Source organism: Dermacentor andersoni, chromosome 5, assembly GCF_023375885.2.
Source record: "Dermacentor andersoni chromosome 5, qqDerAnde1_hic_scaffold, whole genome shotgun sequence".
NCBI classification, from domain to species: domain Eukaryota; kingdom Metazoa; phylum Arthropoda; class Arachnida; order Ixodida; family Ixodidae; genus Dermacentor; species Dermacentor andersoni.
Window position 1 is genome coordinate 87,577,293 of NC_092818.1, and position 24,528 is coordinate 87,601,820.

The following is a 24,528-nucleotide window of genomic DNA, read 5'->3' on the forward strand; positions in this document are numbered from 1 at the left end:
TAATAGAAGATTAATTAGGATATCTAGAAATGAGATTACGGAAAAAGAAAAGTGCCGTTTTTTTAAAGCAGTTCTTGTTCCAATATTTTTTTGAAACGCTGTTACAGAAATACACGAACAAGGAATGACACTACGGACGCGGTGTGTTCGTAATGTTTGTGTCGCCGTGTTTGTGTTTTTCTGTGGCACCGTTTTAAAGAAATTACTCCTCATCAACTCGCCCAACTGTCAGTTTTACTTTGTTCGGATAACCATATACGAGCCAGCTCAACAGCAAAATATCCCGAACTAACACATGGCAGCACTGTCTAGGGAAAATCATGTGAGATGGTAAAGCGCGCATTTGAATAGTAACAAACCAGAGGCGTTCTTGTACTGGATGAGATAGGAAAGAATGGGGCTGTTCCCGTTGTATGGCTCTCCCCATGTCAGGCTCGCCGATCGACTGTTGACACTGGTCACGTTGAAACCGGGAGGCGCTTCTGGAGGTTCTACAAGTATATCAAAAAATTTTTGTTGACGTGTGCACATTTCACGTAAGTGTTTATGGAACACGAAAGCTCTGAAGAGAAAAAAGAAAGTATCCTTAGGCAGTGTATATCTCTTGCAATGTATGTGCATCTTTTAAGCAGTTTATTTGCCTAGATTTCTGAAAACAATTTTTTTTTTTGCTATTGATTCTCCGATTTGTATCGTAGGTTGTTTATTGAGTCGGGTCCAACCGCGTAAACTGCATAAGGCGCTATTTTGTTGTTCTGTTTTTCTTCTTTATTGATTTTTCAAGCACGTTCTTAATAATCTCTATTTCCGGAATGCTCTCATTTCAGCTCATGCCATTATCCCTTAATCACTCAGCAATTTAATGCCTATGTAGAAACAGACGACAAAATAGTTTGTAGCATTTTCAGTCCCGCTGAAATGTAAATACATCGGGGCACATAAAAAAAAAGTCAGATCAAATTAAAGTATATCGCGCTACGGGTACAATTTCTGGAGAATGATGCATGCGGAATCTCTCATCGAGTTTACTTATATCCTTGCAGTTATATGTGACCATTTTTGAGGTCGTACGCGCGCCTTTAGCACACATCGCAGAAAGCTAGGAGACGAAGTACAGAAAGAAGAAAGCAACGCCTAGACGCAGCAAGTAAAAAAGAAAAAGAAAAACATCGCTTTCCGTTTTTTTTTCTCTTTCTTTTTTTGAAGTTCACGCTGTCGCGCAGCAAGTGTCGTGAGTACAACGTTAGATTTCACGACTATGCTCTAATAATAATTATTCGTGCGCTCGTCGAACGATGTTCAAGAACTATTCGCTGCACCGGGTTATGGCACCGGGAAATGAGAGCCCGGCAGTTTTCATTGTGACCCATTCGTTGTGACGCTCTCAACTATATGGCTGCCCGCAAAACGTAAAGCCTGGCGCTTGTTCCGCGGTGGATTTACAGTGCACTGAGATGGTTGGATGACTCATTCTTTCTCAAAACTGTGCCTTTAATGCAGGTTGATTTCGCCGAAGCTATCTAAACTTAAAAAGCGATGTATATTTAGGTTGAAGCGAGTGTGTACCAAATCTTGTCACGTTTAGCCGTCCTGAGTTGGCATCGATAATATAATTTAATTCTGGGACTTGCACTTGATGCCTATTGTTAAATTTTGGCACACATGCCTTGCCATCGATGAAATAAAATACACAACGTAGTGAAGGCGTGCAGGCAACGGTGCTACCTAGGCGTACATTTTGGATAGCAGAAAAAATTACACAAGCGTTCAGTCCCATCTGCGTCTTCGTGCCAGCCTAATCTCAAGAGTTTGCGTCGGTGGCCGTTCTTTCTTGTTGGCCACACGGAGCAGTGAATGATAGAGACGCAATCACGCCCTGCTTAGCTCTAGTTCTCGATTAGAGATCGTGCAGGAAGTCTTCGACTCAAGCTACGTTTAATTATTTTTTCCAGCTTATCTTTCCCGCTGGCAAAACGCCGCGTTGTTATGACTGCGAGGTCGGGGCGGACGCACCTTGCACGATGAGCCGGATGTGCGTCTCGTCCTGCCCGTAGTTGTTGGCCACTTCACACACGTATATTCCCGAGTGCTCCCGCTGTGCTCCGGGCAGCGACAGGGTGGACAGAAGCCCGTCCGGCAGAGACTTGTTCTTCACGCGCGAGCCTCTCCTGCGGGGGGAGTTAGCGAGCCGGCGTTGCAAGACGACGGACACAACGGCAAATGAAGACACACTGGGATTTTACATGCATTCGAAGAGCGAGAGAGAGAGAGAGAGAGAGAGAGAGAGAGAGAGGGAAGGAAAAAAGAAGCCTTTTCTATGGCTGTTTGTACCTAATTCCCTATCTACTGTCATAATCATCGTGTACGATTTGTATCGCACAACATAAATCTAACCGGAGTCGTACAATAAGCGCGAGGAATAAGGAGATCCGAAATGCTCCAGTTTTTTTTTTCCATCGCAACTACAAAAGACAAACAGACCATGAGGCCAGATAAGGTATATATTAAATGCAGAAATAATAAGGAAGAGAGTAATGAAAGAGAGAGAGAGCAAATGATAAATGAAAGGTAGGGAGGTTAACCAGGACTGAGCCCGGTTGGCTACCCTACACTGGGGAAAGGGAAAGGGGGACGGAAAGATTAAAAGAAGAGAGAGTCCACTGGGGATATCAGTCGGTCACTCAGTCCGGATCACAGACGCTGACTCAATCCGGTATCTTTCAAATATCGCAGCAGCGCTTTTGTGGCCTTTTGTAGCTGCGATATGCGAGGCCATGGTCCCAAGATCTTGTTCAAGGTGAACGGCTTTCCATCTAGCTAATTTAGAGCTGTGCGGAGGTCTTGCCTTTCCACAGCTTCCGCATTACGCCATCGTGTGTTCTGCCATTTTATACGCTTTCCGTGTGCTTTCACGGGACTCATTGCCGGTTTTATATTTATGATTGTGACGAGCCATACAAAGGCAGTTGCGCTAGCACCAGCAAATGCGTATATACCACCAAACACCTGACGTGCCCCGGCTATATTAAGGCGAGAAAGGTAGTCTGTTTAGCCGCTCGATACGAACTCACATGTACAGGCAGTGTAGATCGAGTTGGCTTGTCGAGTCGAGATATTCCCGTGAGAGGAACAGGACCAGGAGTATGGTGCTAGCTACAGGAGGATCTATCCTTGCAAATGCACGCCGACAATCGTTCCGCCCGAGTGTCTTATTTCGACTTGTATCGGGTAAACGCGTCACCTAGTTAAAAAGCAACGCGAGCAAGTCTGAAGGCCAAATTACACGTACATCTTGAAGGGGCAGCGCAAAAAGACGATGACAGAAGGCAGAAACACACAGGACAGCGCTGGTGTGTTTCTGCCTTCTGTCATCGTCTTTTTGCGCTGCCCCTTCAAGATGTTCAACCACTACCAACTAGCCCAAATGTCGATCCTTCTACACGTACTCTTGCAGCGCGCGCATACGTTTACGCAGGTGGTGCGAGACAGATCGTACGCGTCGAAGCGACGGTTATCTTCTCCAGACAAATGTCGGTTCTCTGGATGCCTCGCAAAAAATAAACGTTGTCTATCAAGGTGAAAACAGCGAGCCAAGAGGGCGCGCGCTGGCGCGTGTCTTGTAGGCTGCAACCGCCATTCCTCGCGGGCCGCTGCAAACGCAATGCACGCGGGCGGGAGCTTTCGCGCGCCGGCAAGCGCGCATGTGGTTTGACCTTAACTCTACTATATCAAATCAAGGCTATTGTACGGAGCACCGGTATAAAATGCTACCACTTCCCGAAGCTCACCCCTGTAAGAGTTCGGGTCGGGCATGAATTAAGTGGTAGCTGGCCCATGCCGTCGTCCGGCTCATCCACGCTAAGAACGTTGTTGAAGGGAGGGACTTGTTCTCATCGAGAAAGAGGAATGCGGGATTTATTTACAATATCTACATGAAGGGTGGAGAACGTTACATTTCATCAGTCTAGCATGACTGAAAAAGAAAGCACCCTGAACAGCCGAAGACGGCTGCTTAAAAACCCTCTGTCCTCCCTAGATCTCTAGGTGAGGGAAAACTGGTTCAGCCTTCGTCCAATGGGAGCGTCCAAAGTCATCGTAGTCGACCCGCGTTTGAGGGGGAGGGTTCACACACTCACTTCCGCACTTTGGTCTCACTGAACACACCGATATGATAGAGTTCTAGTAGACAGGGATTGATACGCTTGACCCACGCAGGCGCCTCTTGATCCCAGAGCTGACCCCGCAGCTAGCCGCTGCGTCTGTCAATTGACTGTGACGACTTCTGGGGCCCGTGAGAAAGCACCGCCAAACACTCTTTTCCAGGAGTTCACTTGCTCCAAGCAAACCGTGAAGGCGACAGCGAGTCAACTAACAATACTCGGTCCGCCGAACGTGGATAGACATGCCGGCGCCGTTGGGCTGTCGAGGAGGTGCATTGTTGTCTTTACAAAGCGAGTCGTCGCAGCGGGCCGGGAAGGGTTCGCAGGTCGCTTCTCCGAAGATTGCTACTCCCGCAGGTCGATCGAAAGAACTGCAGTGGGCGGTGAAAGGTTTGCAGCTCAGTACCCCTGCAGGCCGATCGTAACACCCCGCACCTACTGAGTACCTGCGACACCAAGCGATTGACGACGCTTAGCAAGTGATGTTAGATGTCACCGAATTTCCGAATATATTGGTGTACATAAGAAATCTGAGGAGGAGGCGAAACACCTCTCTGCTGAAAAACCAGTCTCTCGGCATGGTAGCTCACGAAGCCACTTTGCGTTTCAGCCAGTCAAGGAGAGCCTCGCACTTTTCTGCAAATTCTGAGCAGTTCTATTATTGGCTCAGAAGACAGTGAAGGCACTTCTGTGCTTTCTGAGAAGCTCTGGCTTATGCGAGTGCCTTTGACTCAGTAGTGCGGTCCGTGCATGTCTCCCCCCCCTCACTCAGTATTTTTCTCTTTCTCTCTCTCTCTTCCCTTTGTAGTCTCCTTCTCTCTTGCCCCAGTGTAGAGTAGCCAACCGGTTAACAAGATAACTATAAAATTCAAACAGCGCTAAACGACAGGACCAGAATGAGGAGGAGACAAACACGGCGCTGTGTTTGTCTCCTCCTCATTCTGGCCCTGTCGTTTAGCGCTGTTTGAATTTTATAGTTACCATGCAACACCACCTCGCCCAATCCGCTGCCCTTCTGCGGTTAACAATCCCTGTCTTCCTTTTTATGTCTCTCTCTCTCTCTGTATATCTCTATCTCGGGGCAGTCTAAGAATAAATACTTCTCATCACCGTGCGCATGGCAAAACTTAGCGGGCTCACGTAAGGACTAGATGATCGTGCTGAATGAGCGTCTAGTATTGGGCTGACTAGGTTGAAATCTAAATGCCCCTGACGGGTAGTGTTCCACAGTTCGCAGTCAGCAGCGACGACCAAAACGCAGCGTTCGCGCGCTATGCTTTCTCGCAGCGACCGTAGACTGTTGCTGCTACTTCTGCTATCTGGGCTCACCGGAGGCGCGTCCACGTAAGCGCTGCGTTGTAGGAATTTATCAGCTCAACTCGTGTAAACGAGAGCACGAAGTGGCAGGAACTTGGGGGCTTAGTTATTCAGGAACGCAGTCTCGTGTGGTGAAGAAGCGGGAACTCCGACAAGAAGGAAGATTATCGGAAAGCTTTCTCCTTACGTACACAACAAGCAGTACTTTTCGATTCGCGGCTGCTATGAAATATGAATAATAATTAGGGCAATACCTCGTATGAACAGCGCGAAGGTTACCTGTCAACGTATCAAATATCTCCAAGGTTCTTGTATAAATCAACTTGGCATAGCCTTGGCGCGCACCAGATTTGGACACAAGACGATTTCAATGAAGGTAAGAATAACGGCTTTGCACGCAACTATCGATCCCTCTTGGAAATAGATTGAAGATGTCTCAAAATGAAGTCATGTGATCAGTCAGGAATCCCGCTGTCGGGATTTTAGGAGGCTTGTGAATCCAAAAGTTCACTCACCGCTGTTACACTACGGCAATAACAAAAAAAAAAAGGAACTCGCTACCACACTTTCCCCGTTCCACATAAACTTTATTGCGATAGTAATTAAATGGACACTCCAGGCGCATTTCCGCCGTCGGCGTCACCGTTGCGTTCCGTATAAAGTCTAAGTACGGTAACATCTCAGCCGCTCGCCGCATGCTGTGGGTGCGAGTGAAGGCATGCAAGGTTGAGCCGAGAAGGACGTGGGCTTGAGAAGGACGTGGGACGTGGCCACCACCCGCCAGGTAGAGGGGGGAGGTTCTATTCCGGCAGCGTGTGCGTATGGCGCGGCTGCGCTCGGCCGCACGGGCCCTATCTTGAAAGCGATTTGTGTTGCGTATTGGGCCTAGGCGAACCGAGGGCTCGTGGCTTCGTGTGAGCTGTGTTCTCGCCGCTTAGTTCGCGTTGAAGCGAGGCAGCACGAAGCGGAATTCGCTCGCTGCTGCTGCCGCTCTTCCTCACGCCAACGTTTTGGCAGCGAATGTCCGCGGTTATTGAGTGAGATGTGTTCATGTCTATCTGTGCGCGCGTAACAACGTCCTTGTTAAGGTCCGCGGATGTTTACAAGTTTTAGCGGTCCATAAACCTACTATTTTTAGTTCGTATAGCTGTCCAATAATATTCTATCGCAATCGATGTTCCGTTTTTCGGGCGAAACTACGACATCTTTTTTGTTGTTGTTGAGCACTATCATCTTAATGTCTTTATTTTACGAGTACTTCTGTGACGACGAATAATCACCACATTTTCGTTTGCTGTAGTACGAACATAAAGGTCTCATTCCTATGTGGGTATGCTATATGGCTGAGAGGTCTTATGTTCATTTTGATTCGGTCTGCATTCCGGAGTCCACCACTACGACGTGCCTCATAATCAGATTGTGGTTTTAGCGCGTAAAACCCCAGAATTTATTATTCAGGCTGCAGGGATTCGCGGTAACAATCGGGCGTACAATTCGTATGTGCATCGCTGAAAAAATAAAATACAGACATCAATAACGTCTTCGTCTAGCATGACTGATTCGAGGAACGGATAAATTTCTGCTTCGTGACAGTACTCAGGTGAGATCTCGTAACGTAGTTGGTGACTTAACCGCAAACACTAGCCATTCCGGTAAGGCTGATCTGGTTAGCGCTGGTACAATTGAAAACTTTCCAATACAAAAGCAAATGTCAGTCTTTTTAGAGCATAAAAAATACGCCTTGTGACCTCGACTGGCAGTATGAACAAGATGGCGTACTACAGCGAAACGCACTCTTCAAGCTGCGGTGCATTACGACTCCGTAAAAGGCAGCGCAGGCTTGCACGTATGCAGATGCCGTTGCGCGTTACCATTTGCTTTCCATTTGCTACGTCAGCTTGGGCAACACTGCCTCCCTCTTTCTTCTTGAGCTTGTGCAAAATATGGTTGTTTTTTAAGAATAAAATTTTGTTGACAGATGCTGGCTTAGTTACCATATGAACTTTTGCTCGTTATATACAACATTACGGATCAGCCTTCGGTGGCGGCGCGCACGTACAGACGCAACGTTTACAGCTGGCCAAGCTTGGCCGCAAATCTTCCGTTTCTTTACCGCCGGCCGTGCCGTCTCTTCGAAAACGATCCCTGCCGCTGATTTGCGACGCAGCTGTCGCCAGAGCCATGTCCAGTCGAGCAAGGGCCGCCGAGCGTTACTCGTCGATACGGTTCATTTGTTCCTCGGAAGGAACTCGCCGTCTCCCTATGGGCGTTTACACGAGCAGCGTTCGTGAGAGAACCCAAGGAAAGAGAGAGAGAGAGGGAGCGTTAGCAAAAGAAAAAAAAGTGACCTCAACGGGAAGCCTTTGAAAAACTGGTTGGGGCAAATTTGTTTGGTTTTAGCGAGGAGGCTGGGAAGGGGGCGGCAGTAAGCAAGAAAGTACAGCTGGCTCGTTAGAAGTTGTTCTTCTCTAATGGAGCTTCGCTTCGCCGGGCAATTTGAGACCAAAGCGCGGACATACCCATGCTTACTGGGCGATCATTATTACGCCGGGAACACGGACCCGGGACCGTTGTTCCGAGCGAAAAACAAGCTTTCCTCGTGGCCACTTTATCATACCGCTGTCGTCAACGCCACGGACAAGAGCGCCAGGAGGACTACTTGGCAACGGTCACTGGGAGACAACGAAACAGCATCTCCTTCCTGCCCACCCCACCCACATTTCCACCCGCATGCACCTTGTAGAGTTCTTTCTTCACCTCGCTTCCCTTCCTTCTCGTGCACAACTCGCACATTTAGCCCCTCACTTTGGCTTTGCGGTCATCTTTCTAGTCGCTTTTCTTTTTTAACGCTGGGAGGGAAAAGTCCGTGTCAAAGTTCTCCCTCTTAAGCGCCGCCTCCCGATCCGTATTGCCCAGGGGGCCTTTCGCTCTCTTTAATGATTGCCATGGCTCAACGAGCAGCCGGGAAGCGGCCGCGGGCGCGCAGTTGCGAACGACACTGACACGCGAAAAAATGACGCGGAACTTGGTAGCAGATGGGCATTCCTTTCTGGCCCCCTCCCGCTCTCCTCTGCCTTCCCCTATTCCTTTCGCCTTTCCCTTTTCCTTCGCTGCTTGAGGCGTTCCCTCGTAGGGGGCGCGAGATGGTCTCCACGCGGCCGCGTTCGAGAAGATCCGCGTCCGAAAACGATCAAAACACTGGCGGGGAGATAGGCGAGGAGGAAAGGAAAGAGGCCTGCGCTGGGGGGGGGGAACGAATGGGGAGGAGAGAGGGAGCGAGTGTGGAGGAAAGGCAACGCACAATTTGTGAGTGTCCAGTCGGCGCCCGTTGCGGCTCCAGCTGATGGTGATGGGCGCGTCGCCGGAGGCTCTGCACTCGAGGCCAACGCTGTGACCCCGCTGCACGGTCTGGTTCCGGTACGACTCGTCGAAGCGCGCTGGCACTGCGAGACACGGATAGGGGAGGGGAGAGAGCTTGACGCGGAGTGGACGACTAGCGAGCGTCGGCGCAGTGTGTATACGAGCAAGGCGCTGGTACGAGCGATCGGGGACAGAACGAGCACCTCTGCGAGTGCCGGATCTTTTTTTTTTTTTTTTGCTGTGGACACGAAGCGACAGTAAATGCAAAACGATGGCGCGAGGAGAAGTACACTGCGAGAAATTGCCGAGAGCTCTGCTTAGGGAGCGGAACGCTGCGCAACGTTCTCATTCGTGGTCACTACCGCACTCTCTCTTCGCGCACCATTTACTGGTTGCCGTTTCCGCATTGCGATGCTTTGTTGTTTCGTTGGGAGGAGGGTACGGAGAGGGGGCAGATAATCTGAAAGTTCGAGCTTGGTAGTCTATTTAGGCTCAACTCTTGTTCTGTTGGACAAGCGAAAGGACGCGGAGAAGGGACGTGCCCTGTGGCATTGAAACAAGGAGTAATCGGAGTTGGCTCTTTCATTTATCGTCAACTCGGACAAAGGAAATGCTCATATCGAGGAGCATACCTCCTTCTTTTTTTGTCTGACCGTACGTACCAGTGCTAAACGGTGTTAAGCGGACATGGCAAGGAAGATACTGTATTATTTGCGCGGGTTATTTTGTTTCGAGTTACGCTTGCGTAATGGAACCTTCACGAACAGGTTTAGCTCGCCAGGCCTTAATACACGATAAAGCATTTCTCTGTAAGTGTAATTTCGATGCGAAATGCCATTTTTTTTTTTCTGCTATCCAAACTATACTTACCATGGACGTTGAGCGTGATGACGGTGCTGAGTCCTGTGCCGACGCCGTTGCTGGCTTGGCACAGGTACGAACCGCGGTCCGAGACCCGCACCTGCGCCACGCGTAGTGTGCCATTCTCGAAAACTTGGTAGTCGGGGCCGCTGAGAATCTGTCGATATTCCGTGGCGCTTGGCTCTGCGCAGTAAAGAAACGGACATTTGACGAGGAAGCGTTTTGTCTTCTTTCTTTTTTTTTGTTAGAAGCTGCTTGAGCGCTTAAAGGTGTCTGCATGTCCCATATGACCGCTGCTATACCACCGTCCAAAACATAACAGACCTCAACTATGACGACATTCCTCAAAACATGAATACACCGGCCCACCGCCAGTCTCTCTGAGATATAGAGAAATAAAGTTTTTCCATTCCATTCCAATCCTTATCCTCGCTGGAAAGCATGGCGCCACGGTGACGCGACAATGCTGGCGTCAGCGCAAATAAATGATAAGGTCTTTTAGCGTAAATAAAGGATACTGATTTCAGTTTCGTCGGAAATCAAGATAGATACCGTGGGGAAAGTTTTCAATATACTTAAGCGGAATCGACATTTTAGAATTGTACCACCCTGTCTCTCCCAAAATAATGTACGATTGTCCCGAGCGTGGCTAACCCTGTGACCAGCAACACTGTGAAGAGCATGGTGTTAAATTGATTATTACTAGGCGACTGGTGCTCTGTAACTGTTTGTGTGCGTTGCATATGATGAGAGTGAATGCACGAACGCAAGAATAATGCGAAATTGACGCGGGCTATAGTCGATATATTCCGAAATTATAACATCGCGAAGGAGACGGGGCAAATTGGAAGACACACGAACGACGAGGCGCTGAAGGTGTCACAATTTCGAAATGCACCAACTCTAGCACGCGTCAACGCCATTGTTAAGAATAATGCGCTACAGACGGCTTAATAAGCACATTAACTACGCGTCAGCTAGCGTGTTCTGGCCAATGAGAATAGCAAGAAAGTTTGCTTAAATCTTTTCCGATGTCGCTAAAATGTGCCAACAGTTACGGATATACTACGATCCATATCAAACCAAGTGCACTAGCGGCAATTGGTATACAATCACCCGGTTCGTTTTATACTTTGAAACTCAAGACGCGTGGCGAAACTGCGGGCATCGCGTTATAAAATGTGCACCGGTTCGCGCACCGGTTATGCCTCATGCTACACCATTACGCAAGATCTGCCCACCAGCTGCTCCACGACTGCTCTCTTCGGCAGCTCCTAGACGATCGCGGGGAGATCAATCGCCTTCGTTTAGTGTAAGCCTTTTACATGAGCTCTCTCACGTCGTTTGCACCGTGTATCTATGGCTGGCATTCTACTGTGTAAACCCAAGTCATTCTTACAGTCTTGTATTACACGCACATCTGAAGATTAGAACTGTCTTTCCACTTCATGGCAACAGGTACAGTTCGAGAACATAACAAACTTGTGAAAGCGTTAGCTAAATTTACGTATTCTTGTGGGTTACAAAGTTTTTTATCAAGTGTCTCTAATTTTAGTTAACATAATTTAATGGAAAAAATGTGTGCTTTCGCTTTGACAGTCCTCATGTTCTGTTAACTCCCCACTATCGTTTAGCCAAGATGTATGTCTTTCGGAATATAATTATTTCCCTGCTGAGCCACAGGAAATACTTTCTTGGAGACTTGCCGATGGCCGCGCCTCGCCTGCACCTAGAAATCGATAATTTTTCACTAGATGTAATGCTACAGTTTGGGAAAGAGAATCCCATGCCAGCATATATGGTCCTCTCTTGAAATATTCTGGGAAGCTTACTGCTCCTCACGTCTGTCCTAAAATATGAGACGCAAAATCATAAGCAAACACAAAATCGACAGCTGTGAGTGAAAAATGAGCCTGGTTTTTAAGATGGACGACGCCAAACACGGACCAGATGTTTACACAATTAATGACCTTGTAGTTTTTTAAAAAAAACTTATGAATATCAAAGATAAGGAGCTCCGGGATAGGTAACCATCAGTACCGTTTTTAACCTCTTTATTACGCCGCACAGACGCACCTAAAATATGTGGAAAATGCTGTGTTAGGGAGATTTCCTTATCCAACCATAAACATTTCACAAGATGTGAGAAAGATTAAGGGAAAGTGAGGAGAGACGCGGAGGAAGACGAGGAAACAATGACGATGGTGTTAAGTTCCAGAGGCAGGCAGGCCACTGCTCCGCCCCAGCGTCTTGTTGTTGTTGATTAAATTAGTATACTGCGGGAAAATAGGCCGCGAAAGGCCGGCTATGCCAAACACACACACACACACACACACACACACACACACACACACACACACACACACACACACACACACACACACACACACACACACACACACACACACACACACACGCACACACGCACACACGCACACACGCACACACGCACACACACGCGCGCGTGCGCGCACACACACACACTCACACACACACACTCACACTCACACACTCACACACTCACACACTCACACACTCACACACACACACACACACACACACACACACACACACACACACACACACACACACACACACACACACACACACACACACACACACACACACACACACACACACACACACACACACACACACACACACACAAAACTCCCGCGACAGAGGTATGTAGGAACAAACAAACAAAAGAAAGAGTCAGAAAAGCAGTGAGGAAAAATAGCGGAGGTATAAAGCATAACGTAACTCAGGTGTAACTTGTGATACAACGTAGAGCGCGCTGTATCGGCGGCATGCGAAAGTGCCTCCCCCCACACACCCACACCCACTCGCACGCACAGGCACGCACGCACGCTTACAAGCACGCTTACACGCACACTTTGCTGGTGGGATGCTTTAACGATTCCGGTATTAACGGGCATTTACCGCGGCTCCTTAGAATTACGATGTGAAGTATTTGTAATGCGCGGCTCACACACGAGTGCTGGGGAGATGAGTCGATAGTCTTAATTTCACAACGCCTTTAATCGAGAGGGAAGTAATAATTGATCATCGATCCGACTGAATAGTTATCCTGTTTATTACAGAGGCACGGCTAGGCCTCATCTTCCGAGGCCGAGGAAGAGCTACACGGGTAACTCCCAAAGGCCCGGCGATGGGAAAAAGATCGCAGGAAGAGATTGGCTGCTACTTCTAGATCGATTTATATTGAGTCTATAAGCAATGTTACACACAAGGGAGGTAAGAAGAGAAAACAAGCGACAAAACGACGTGCGCAGACGCAACAGAAAACCCACAAAATGAGTAAACGAGCGGGGAGGGTTACCGGCGCGTGGGTTGACTGCAAACCTTAAAGACGAATCGATAACGCCGCTCCACTTTGGAGCGGGAACTAATTACGCGGAACGCTGGCTTCTTTCCAATCACCGGTCGAGGCAAAATTCAGTAAAAGAAAGAAAAACAGATAGAGAAAGAGAGGTAAAGAACGAACGATGCGCGCAAAGAAAATCTCCTCCGCAAGCCGTGCATGCCGCTATTCAATGTGTTATTTTTGTTTTGTCTGTTGTATTTTTTGTTTATAGTTTTATTGGTTTCATCCTTCCGTCGTCACATCTCGCTGCTCTCTCTTGCGCGTAGGATGATCCCGATACGTGCAGTCCCTCGGAAAGCAGCGACTATATGTAGCTTATTTTTGTTTTTTGTTTTCTCGTCAGTTATTGCTTTTTCCCAATTTGCCTAGTGGGAGATAGTGTATAGAATAATAGACCACCGGCCTTGCTCCTGATCAGCAGGTTCATCAGCTGCCGTGGCTCTTTTTTTTGGCAGCTGCGCGCGCTTTCTCCGTGTGCGCCTATGTATATATTTTATTTTTATCGCCGTGGATGGGTTTCAACGATGCCGGTGTTTGGAAAATGCGGCGATCCGTTGCGGAATATGGAAGCTGAGGGAGATAGCAAGGGAAGGAGGATACCTGGGAGGTTCATCTCGTTGCGTCGGAACAGTATAGAACCGAAAAAAGAAAATGAGAAGATGGGGAGGTCTGACAACGTGAGGGGTCGCACGCGAGGGGTGATGACGTCACCGACGTTGCGCGCAAGCTGATCGAGCAGGGAGGTGCGGGCGCGTGAGAGACGACAGGTGTCATCCATCTTCATTTGCCGGCGGCCTTGTCTGTTTTCGCGCCGGTTTATCTTTCGGCCCGCGCGGCGACCGAGCCGCGTGCGAAGGAGTCGCGCCGAGCGTTATGACCGTTTCGCGATCGTTAATTGCCGATTACGGCCCGTTAATCTTCCTGCCGCCCATTCACCATTCGAACGTGTATACGTGCCCCGGATTTGAACGATCGGAGAGCAGCGCACGGTATACAATGGGAGGTGCGGGAGCGGGGAGGGGAAGCGGACAATGCGCGTACGAAGTGCCGCTACGAATACGCTTCGGGAGCATTTTTGTACAGTTTTGTTTGGGGGAGCTCTTCTGGTCGCCCTTGGAGCTGGATAACGGTAATGTAATGCAGGAAAATAAGAAATAGCGAGTCACGCTAATTTCTTGTCTTATCCCAGGTCGCCTTTGGGAAAAGATATTACTGCCCGTTGGAAAATTTCTAGAATGAATAATCGCGCTAAACATATTCTTCTTCGAATAATAATAATAATAATAATAATAATAATAATAATAATAATAATAATAATAATCTAGTTCTGCTTGCTCCTCTTCTTAATTCACGTCCACTGCAGACGAAGGTCCCTTCTAGGGATCTCGAATTACCCACATCTTTTGTCAGCTGAGCCCACATTACGCCTGCGAATTCGCCAATTTCATCAAGCCACCCAACTTTCTGCCGTCCTCGACTGAGTTTCTCGTTATCTTGGCACGCACTCTGTAACAACTTTATATAACAGACCACCGTATGGTTGCTTTGCGCCTTTTGCGGCCTGCCAAACTCCATTTCCTCCTCTTGATCTCAGCTTGAATACCGCGCCTTCGCAGCGCCTAATAATGTGCGAGCGACGCGATGAGGTGGAAACTGTTTTAACAACGACAAGGTGCTCACCTGCCGATAAATCGGGGTTGCGAAGTGGTACACTGTAGCTGGGTTAAGCTATGTGTTAAAGTGCACAGCCAAAGGTCAAGTATGGCTTATATATATATATATATATATATATATATATTGCGGGAGAAAGATACTTTTGATATCGGAGTGCCTTCCACGAGTTCTCTACGAGCTGCAGGGAGTTGGTGTATGAGTTGTTGGTGAGTATCTCTGCTTTGCTATATAGACTCGCTTTCGAAAATCTCTAAGACTTCAATAGCGTCACTAGAGCTGACCCGGACCGCCCTCGTGCTACACTGGAAGCACTCCCGAGCCCTCGAATGCGATAACTGTTCAGCGTGCGAACCCAAAGCTCATGCTGAGCGCCGGTTCTAGCGTAGAATATCGGTGAAGCCTGAGAGTTTGCACGTTTCGTTATTCTTAAATCTTACCACGGTAACGTTTACGGAGGGTGCGCATCTCCAGCTTTTCGGGATGCTGTGATGGATTTTAACCAATGTATCCTTTAGGAGCGAATCCCGCGAAGGAGAGGTATTACGCGACTGAAAATTACTGAATTACGAACGAGGCGAGAAACGCGAAGAGCTAGGCGTACTGTTCGTCGTATATTTCTTAGCGTTGCTGCAAAATCTATTAGTATCGTGGCTGCCGTCGTCATGGAGGTCCTGTAAACCAGCTAGCTGGAGCTGTGCTGACAGAAGAGAGGCATTGCGCGCAATCCTGGCTGGAAGCAGGCACCGGCCGTATAGGACTGTTCTAAAGTTGTTGTCGAGCGGGCTGAGAAAAAAAAAAAAAAACAGACAGAACGTACCACGGGAGCCGTGGTACGTTCTGTCTGTTTTTTTTTCTCAGTTAAACTTGCAGTATAGCACTTCGTAATACTGTGCTACGAAATACAGGCTAAGATATTGAAGGCACGTCACCTTCAGCTTCAATGCCGCGATATTTACTGAGGTAATTCTATAATAATAGGGCATAGTCTTTCAGCCATGGTAGCTAGCATCTTGTGTATTCTTTCGTAGCAGAGAATGGTGCGGGTCAAATTTCAGGCCGCAATATCTATAGATGCAACTGGGATGAAAAAAAAAGAACCATACTAAACTTAAACGAAGAAAATGTTAGGGAAACCAGACGATAAAGAAATAATCTGGAGCCTTCCCCCGCAGCTATACATGCCTTTTAGATCTATATCATCAGTCGTTATTGAAGTTTGATATGGCTCCTTTCGAATAGAGCTATCAGATTTCCAGTGCGTTCTGTCGGCTGGCACTCAGTTGCCTCGGTCGATGATATCGAATGCCTTAATTTTATTTTGCGACCTATAATGTCCCGCTGCGTCAGTTGTTCTCGTTACCTGCGTCGCACCAACTGCTACGGGGTCACCTCTGGTCATTGTCTCAAACGTCCACTGGCTTTCGAAAGCTCAGTCCCACAGAGTCAATGTTGAGAGAGGAGGAGTCGGAGGACGTTGTTGGTTGCAGGCGCATATAGCCTTGCAAGACATGCCGGCAATTAATACGCTCGATCGCCTAAGTCCAGAAAAATTGTAAGAAACGGAAAAAGCTAAAGGTACGTCATTCACCTCGCTATTTATTTATTTATTTATTTATTTATTTATTTATTTATTTATTTATTTATTTATACAGTTTCCTACAGCGCCTTTCTGGGCATTAGTGTAGGGGGAACGTATGAAACATGGGGTTGTAGACATGCGGTGCAATATACAAAACACACCCAGAATACAAATGAAGAACAATGCAACAGTTCAATGATAACACAATATGGCGAACAGAACACAATACACAAATACGACATCGACAATAAAGCTGGCAAACAATGCACAATTTAGTTATGTCAAGATATATAAACGGGTTCTTCTAACAGTGTGAAAAAGGACGGATCAGGCGCAGTAATAATTAGATCCGGCAAATAGTTCTAATCGTGTATAGTACCGGGAGAAAACTAAAATTCAAAAATATTTAGTCTGCAATTGTACTCTCGTATTTTCTTACTGTTGTCAACGGGGGCGGACACGTAAGCGGGTTCCTTTACGCAAGCTTCACTTTTAATTCCGGTTTTATTCTTTAGCATGGTAAAAAGCAATGTTAGTCGTAAGCACTTACGCCTCTCAGAGAGCAAGGGCCATCCCAAACGTTTAACAATATTAGATGACCGGTTCGTGAAGTCATAGTCTCCTGTCCCAAATCGAGCTGCACGCTTCTGTATACGCTCCATTATATCATTCATATGATATCATTCATATCATATCATTCAGAAGGACCCGCTATGGTAGTTTAGTGGCTATGACGTTGCGCTGCTGGGCTCAAGGTTGCGGGTTTGATCCCAGGCGGGACGGTCGCATTTAGACACGGGCAAAATGCCAAACACATTCGTGTATTAAAATTTAGGTCACAGTAAACAAACCCAGGTAGTCAAAATTAATCCGGAGTCCCCCACCACGGCGTGCCTCACACCGTATCGTGGTTTTGGTGCGTAATACTCCAGGATTATTTTTCAAAAAAATGAATAGCTCAGGAACGCCGTGCGAGACGGATGAATAAGATAACGCACACAGTGAGGCGGGACGTGACACACGCGGACAGCCCGTAAGCCATTTCGCGCACGATCTCGCGCGAACGAGATCGCCGGTGATCTCACCGACGAGCTCACCTTCAGGCACAAACGCGCTGATATGAGCCTGCCAAGCGTCGGCAACCACAGGCTAAGGTCACGTGACTTAAGAAATTCTGCAGGAGTCGGCACAGCTACTTCCGGAATGTCCTGTGTCCTCGGGAAAACACCACGCCGTTCATATACTAGCGTGTGGAGCAGTTGGATGCTGAAATGCTTCAGTCAAGCATTTGTGCTCTTGAGCGAGGGAAGGCCAGGATGCTCAGAAAAAAAGAATAGTATTCTGCATCACCGTGAGTTTTACAAGTCACACATTATGGCGACGCGGTGCGTCCGATCTTGTATAGCTGTGCCGGAGTATGCGCTGACTCCGCGCGGAGGCCATGTGACAGGGCCGACATACTCAGTCCCTTTGTCTCACATGCAGAGCTGCTGAGGTGGCGACCATAAAGAATGAAAGTGATTGGAGACGGCTCGTTTCAGATGGCATTGAGGGTTTCTCGGCGCCTTCATTCTTGGCTTGAGCTCCAAGGCATCGCGATGTTGAAGTCTATCAGCCGCTTCATTGCGCGCTACGTCCGAGACGTAAGAGAATCCATTGAAGCTGTTGATAAATCCGAGATTTCCCAGTAGTTTGAGAATGCATAACAAACTTAGTGTGCGCTTCTCCGGAGAAACGTCGCGCAGCCACAATGCTGGAAGGGTTACAGAAGTAAAAGATAAGGACTTTCTCACATTAAAAGTAAGTGTACTATTCAACATGACCGGGAAGTTTACGTACTGGTTAGTGGTTTCTTTGGAGAGGGAATGAATCGTTCCTTCACTTTGGATCGCATCAAACAAAGTGAAGCAGGTGCAGCATCTAATTTCTTTCTTATCCAACTACTGCGATGAAAGGCAAGAGCTGTTTGGTAGATCGCGGATGAAGTGATTCAGCACCCATGCCTGCATTACGCAATGTTGAAGTACGCGGACATGACTCACGGCGGACTGTCATCTTGATCCTCGCTTTCAAATACTGGACGCGCGCTGCAGGTTGGCAACCTGCTTCCGCGTCAGCATCGGATGCGCCCGAGCGGAACACTTTCGGCGGCCTATATAGATTCGCAGCAAATGAGCGCCGCGGCTCGTCAAGCCCTTTCCTTCTTTCTTTCTCCTTCTTTCTGTCCTTCACGCACGTCCCTTTGTTATCGTCCGCACGCAGCAATGGCGGCTTACTTGCGTTCAACGGGTGGTGTCGTGCTGCGGCACTCTCTGTGGAGGTAAAACCACCCTCATCACGCTCAACAGCGATGCCGGGAATCCCCGAAAGAGCTCGCTGCTCGATATTGATAGAGCCTAAGTGGGCATTGATGGAGGCGCGCGTTTCACGGTGGCGAGCTCCGCGAGTCTTCTTTGCTATATATCGGAAGACTTTGTCTTCTCTCTCTCTCCTCTATTCCAGACTTTCAGCGAGGCGCCTGGCACGGCGGGTAATGGCTTTACCAAGATAAGGGCCTAATGATTTATCTACGGCACAGGGAAACGAGATGACGACGGCGTTAGCGCGCGAAGCAAACGTGCACGGAAGACAACGAGTACACCGAAGGCACGGAGCCGCACCGAGACGACGATGCGTGCCTGTCCTTCCGCTCTTGCTGCCTCTTTTGTTTCGTCGCCCAGAAGACAGAAAAAGGATTTCCGTTTGCGGAAGGAAAGAAAAGAAAAAAAGAAAGAGCGAGAAATTCTCACTTTAACGAGAGGGCCGGGGTGGACTGGAAAGAGCATTCTGACGGCGGCCGCTGAGTCGAGTAAATAGTGGCGTGGAAGAGGTTGCCACACACAACCGTGATAATCAACGAGCGTTGGAGAAGCGCCTCTCTGTTTCCACCGTAGCTGAGGTGTTGCTTTTCGATGCGAGCCCCTGGCAGAAACGAGAGAGAGGTTCGACGGGAGAGGAGGAGCGCCCGAGAAAGCGCACGGGGAGCCTCGGCCCAGCGTCGAAGGGGGCGGCGTGGCGTTACGAAACGAGAAAGAGAGGCAGACAGCGTACAGAGCCGAGGGCCGTCGTCCGCCATTGCGCATCTCCCGGCTCGCGGGATTAGAAGCCACGACATCTAATCGCCGCTCGGTCATCTGTCACGGAGGGTCCCCCGCTTAAGGCTTATCTCGCCGGCGTTCTCCTGTGTGGGCGCTCACGCGGCTGGCGAGGTTTAAAGCATCGTCAAGGGACGGCATGGCTCAGCGGGTTTCCGAATGCAGCGAGTCGGTATACGTGTTTCCCCTCGCCTGGCTTTCGCTCCTCTTTTCACTTTTTTGTTTATCTTTTGTTTACTCACCTCATTATAGAGTGCGAATGTTCCGTGTTGTTTTCCGCTCTTCTGAAAGTGTTTTCACGGAGGTGCTTGCTGGTCTTTAGCGTGGTAATTTGTTTTTCTCTCAGTGGGGGCCAAAAGATATTCGGCTTCACTATAAGCTCCGCTTGAACCGCGCCAGTATTAGTTAAAATCAAGAAAAAGAAAATAGCGCTTGCTGAAATGCAGCTCAGATAAGATCGAATCAGAATTATATGTTTAAATGATGGCTCGATGCCTGGAATTTTCAAGAGGATAAAGGAAAGAAAAAAAATAGAGGCAAGTCCATTTGAGCACAAGCACCTTTCCGAGTTCATTAGGCGGCTGGTATGGCGCACAGAAGGCGACGCATAGAAAAAAAAGAAGAAGGCACTGGACAAGGCAGCGCTTGTCCGGTGTTTTACTTTTTGTATGTGTCACCGTCCCGTTTGCGCTGTTGTCATACGAAATTGACGCAACTCGTCCAAGTTTACACCCCATTAACTTTTCTAGACGACGACGTCATTCGAGAATTCGGTTAAGCAACGAACTAACGTTAAATACACACTCATCTCGCTATGGAGCTTTTCATTTGAAGTTTACAAAGTGAGTCACCATACTTAGCTCCATATAGCTCGGCAGAAATATATGATTATTGTTATCTCGCCCCCACTCCCCCTTTCCTCGTCCCCCTACAACGTCTTGCAATTAGAACATACGGTGAACCGCGTCCCTTCTAAAACAGGATATTATATAGCCCCAATTGCTAGGACGCACATAAAGGAAACCCAAGTGTGAGAGAATTGAATTAAGGCACGATGTGCCGATTCTTGTGCCAGCTGGTTGCGCAGAAGCTGTAATGAATAGGCTTTCCGTGTTCTTCTGTTGCTGCACGCGCACCTTTGTAGTCTGTTGTGCTTACGAAGTAAGTGTCGTAAAAGCCGGAAGGAGGTTCTTGCTACTGAAAGAAATAAAAAATAAAGGAAATATAGTGAGGACTGAGCTCATTAGAGGGGCATTATGTTCTTCATTCTCCGCCAACTCCCTTGGCCAGGTAGGATTAAAAAAAAGTCGAAAAATGGCCGAGTATGCGTACCCAGAAGCCTAAAAACGAGGAAGCATGGAATCCTAAGTTCTCCGTAAAATACAATCAACACGGTACCAAAAAGCAAGAAGATATGGTGCCAGTGTTCTCAAGTGCTCTAGTTTGGTGCCAGCGTAGAAATATTCAAGAAAATAGACGAGTATGGCTAAACCACTCAGGCAAAGGCAGTTTCTTGGTACGCTGAAGCAGCGATTGCTGGAAAAAAAATTTTATATATGAAAAAAATCTACGAGGCACGTAGAGACTGGAAAGAACTCGAAGCTTCGGAAGAAATGCATAGCTGAGTGATAAGGAGATGGTAAGAAAAGGAAGAGAAGGAGAAAGTTCACTGTATTCAAATTTTCTTATATACTGCTTCCTAACCTTCTTAACAGCGCTAAATTACGCAGGGAGTTCCGGTTCATAGAAAAATATAAAAAAACCCGGCAGCCACAATCTCGTTCAGCGTGACGTGATACGAAGCACTGTGGTTTGGTTAAAGGAAGGGGGCTCACGAATCGTGTTAATTTTCTGGAGCTAGACGGCGACCGCAGTTGTAAGGTGTGTGCGAACCGGTGGTATGTGCAGCGGGAATGACACAGTAGTTGTTTGAGATGAATTGTTTTTTTTTTTTTTTTTTTTACATCGAAGGAACTGCGTTTGCTCCACTTGGGCGGCGTAGAGTTCACGTACGGTGATTCGTTTCAGTTCCTGTAGAGCAGCGGGGGGCTGAAGTGGCCGAGCCGCACAACAATAACGAGCGGCTTCGGCGCGCTTACGCTTGCGTTGCCGAGAAGCATCTCGAGGCGAGGCGTTCGTGACGTAATGGGCTAAAGCGCCAGGTTTCTGTGAGGAACCGGTGTTACGGAGGTTTCTTCCTGCCCAGCAGCGGATACGTTTTAAAGGACTTTTTTTTTAAATTTATTGAAGAGCGCCGGGAAAGAGACCAGACGGAAAACGGTCGACACAGATGGCAGGGACAATCGCCGCTTGTCTAAAAACCCCGGCTCGCTTTCCCCGGAAAGGCGAGAGCGGAGTGACGCAGCCGAGACTGCACTACCTTCGGTATTAGCCCACGAAAGCGGTTAGACATATGGGAGGAGAAAAAAAAAATGCGTGCTACACGTCGACAAGAATTCCTCGTTTTAAAAAAAAGTTAGGCACCGCTTTTTAGATGCAGCGAAGCAAAACCGGCTGGCACACCTTAAAAAAAAAATTGTTGCCTGGAGTAAAGAAGCGTGCGCAGGGGCATTTGTTTTGCCGCCGGAATCCTGTATCTCCCGCAGCGAACGGAGAAATCAAACTCCGATACAGGCGAACCAGAGCGCGCGACTCTGCACCTGGCGGAGCTGCGTGCGCGCACACCGTGTCGCGCACTCACGGCGTAGTCGTCGAAAGGTGCGGAGCGTTCCCCACCTTCGCCTTCCCCCGCGCCGCCAACGCCGCAGGACGCGCGCGGGAGCAATTGCGACGCGACAACGTTCGCGAGCTCCTAGCGCGCCCCAATTCCCCCGCCCGCCGCGAATATAATGCATTTTTAACGACAAGACACGCGTAAAGGCAAGCAAGGAGCGCTGTCGTCGATACGCGAACGTCTGAGTATCGTCGTCGTCTCACTCTCCCCACCTTCCCCCTTTTATTTTCGCCCACTTCATTTTACTTTGGTTGCCTCCTTTCTCGCGTTAGCCGACGCGAAAACGTTGTTGCGCTCCACGGTTCAATTTGCGGAAAGCACACCGTGAAGTGCGCGCCAGGATCACACTGTACGGCTGCATAGATCTAGCTGCAACATTCTTCGCTTTCTTTTCTTTTTTCTTTTTTTTTCTCTCACCGTTCCGCGAGTCGCTTTAGCTTTGCTTCTATATGCAAGGCGCGTGTTGGAGGCACACGCAACGCGGCGGAGGCTACGTACAGGAAAACGTGATTGTGTCTTCTCTTCTCGCTGGTGGCGCGCATCACCTCTTCCTCTATCCTCTCTATTTTAGCAAGTGATGGCCTGGAGCGAGCTTCCTAAGCGAGGGATGCATATTGCATCCCCCTATTCGGTCGCTGCTGGGCCTGCGTTTCTAAGCGCGCATTTTCTCGGAGTAAGCCCAGAGACACGTGAACACTTCTAAGGAAACCAGAATTTTATCGCACCTTTGTTCCGTGTTTTGTTTGTATCTTGATTTTTATTTGTTTTTCGCTTCTTCTTCAGAACGGTTTCTTGGGAAAAATGGTCGGTGCCTGTTTCGAAAACTTCTGTTCAATTCAGCTGTCCCTGTTTTCGTAATATAGTAAGGACAAATACGAAAGAAAAAACAAAGAAAGAAAGGCAGACTTCCAGGTTGCCTCCGGCTCTGAACTCGTTTACGGCAACAGCAAGCTCTTACAAAGCAAGACCACCATCCTGTTCCTTGCTCCTTAAATATTGCATAGTTTGTGAACCCTTCTGTTTACAGGACATTACAGGACTTACTGGACAACCACCTTGGGAATTGGACTTTAGTGCTAGCTTCAGTTATTGCTTCTATTTATTTTAGCTTATATACACCCATGGCTGTTACTAGCTTGTAACCATGGCTGTTACGCACGCCGTCCTAATGATTTCCGTTTAATGTGTCAGCATTCTTTGGCTAGTATCCCAGAAAAATCTGTCCGTAACGCGAAAGGTGTCACACCATTTATCTGCAAAATAAATGCATAATCGGCTAAGCTAAGACATTTAATCGTTTTATTAATGTTAATGTAGATGATTGGTAGCTTTAGAATCGATAAGAAAGGAATGGAAAATGCAAAAAAGAAATCACGCAGAAAGTCCTCTGGGAGTTGTCCAAGTATGCGTAAGCATTGTGCCACTTGCGCGTTCCCCACGCAACCCGAGGCCATTATCAATGTTACGTTACTTGATCAGACCAGTATAAACGACAGCGCTGCGGCGACGCGAACTGCTGCGGACGGCGGCGCAATATGAATTGTTGAAGCAAGCAAACTACTGCAGGGGGCGGCGCCAGGTGCGCTGATCACGTTCCGATTATTAAAAGCTGTTATCGCTCTTTAGCGCCTTATTCATCCGCGGCGAACCATTATCATCCGGAACCAAGCACACTCCGGTGGTGGTTGCGTATGGCGCTGCAGCGCGGGCAATATGTTGAAAGCGATCTGCGATGGGGACAGAGTACGCCGAGTGTTGACAGCCTCGTGTGCGCTGTGTTCTCGTCGCTTAGTTCGCGTCTGCCCAGCATACATGCTGGAGCGAAGGACGTTAGAAAGTTTCTTAGCCATCGTTGGCAGGCAACCACTGTCGGAGGAAGCTATCCTCGGCCCATGGCCTGACACTGCAATTTCAATACGTGCAACAAAAGTATTGTTGAAGTTTCTGCAGGACACCAAGCTCGACGAGCGGCTCTAGCGAGACAACTGTCTCATGTACATAAGCACAAACCACTTCTCTTATCATCATCATCCATCCCAGTACTTTCACTCCCCTTCCCTCTCCCACAGTGCAGAGTAGCAGACTAGAGCGAACTAGCTCAGGTCGACCTCTCTGTCTTTCCTGTCGATAAACCCAATTCAATTCGCTGCTGCAGGCCCTATCTTGAAATAGGTCGTCTTACATGACGGACGGACTTGTTTCCACGCTGGGTAGGCATAGAAATGCTTGCGCATTTAAAATAAATAAATAAAAGAGAACCGTTCTCGTCATGCCCCTGCAAAAGCTTACTTTCCTTGAAAGCTTACTTTCTCACATTGCTG

General features: G+C 48.2%; 1 protein-coding gene across 2 annotated transcripts in view; it reads right to left on the reverse strand.

Annotated features, from left to right (window-relative positions):
- LOC126531997 (cell adhesion molecule Dscam1-like) overlaps positions 1-24,528 on the reverse strand; it is a 296,924-nt gene that overhangs the window by 68,729 nt on the left and 203,667 nt on the right. For both annotated transcript variants that reach the window (XM_055070830.2, XM_055070829.2), the window contains exons 13-16: positions 9,708-9,881; positions 8,779-8,920; positions 2,014-2,168; positions 360-491 (exon numbers count right to left, since the gene is read on the reverse strand). In XM_055070830.2, coding sequence (XP_054926805.1) covers positions 360-491; positions 2,014-2,168; positions 8,779-8,920; positions 9,708-9,881 — 603 coding nt within the window. The remainder of the gene's footprint in view (positions 1-359; positions 492-2,013; positions 2,169-8,778; positions 8,921-9,707; positions 9,882-24,528) is intronic.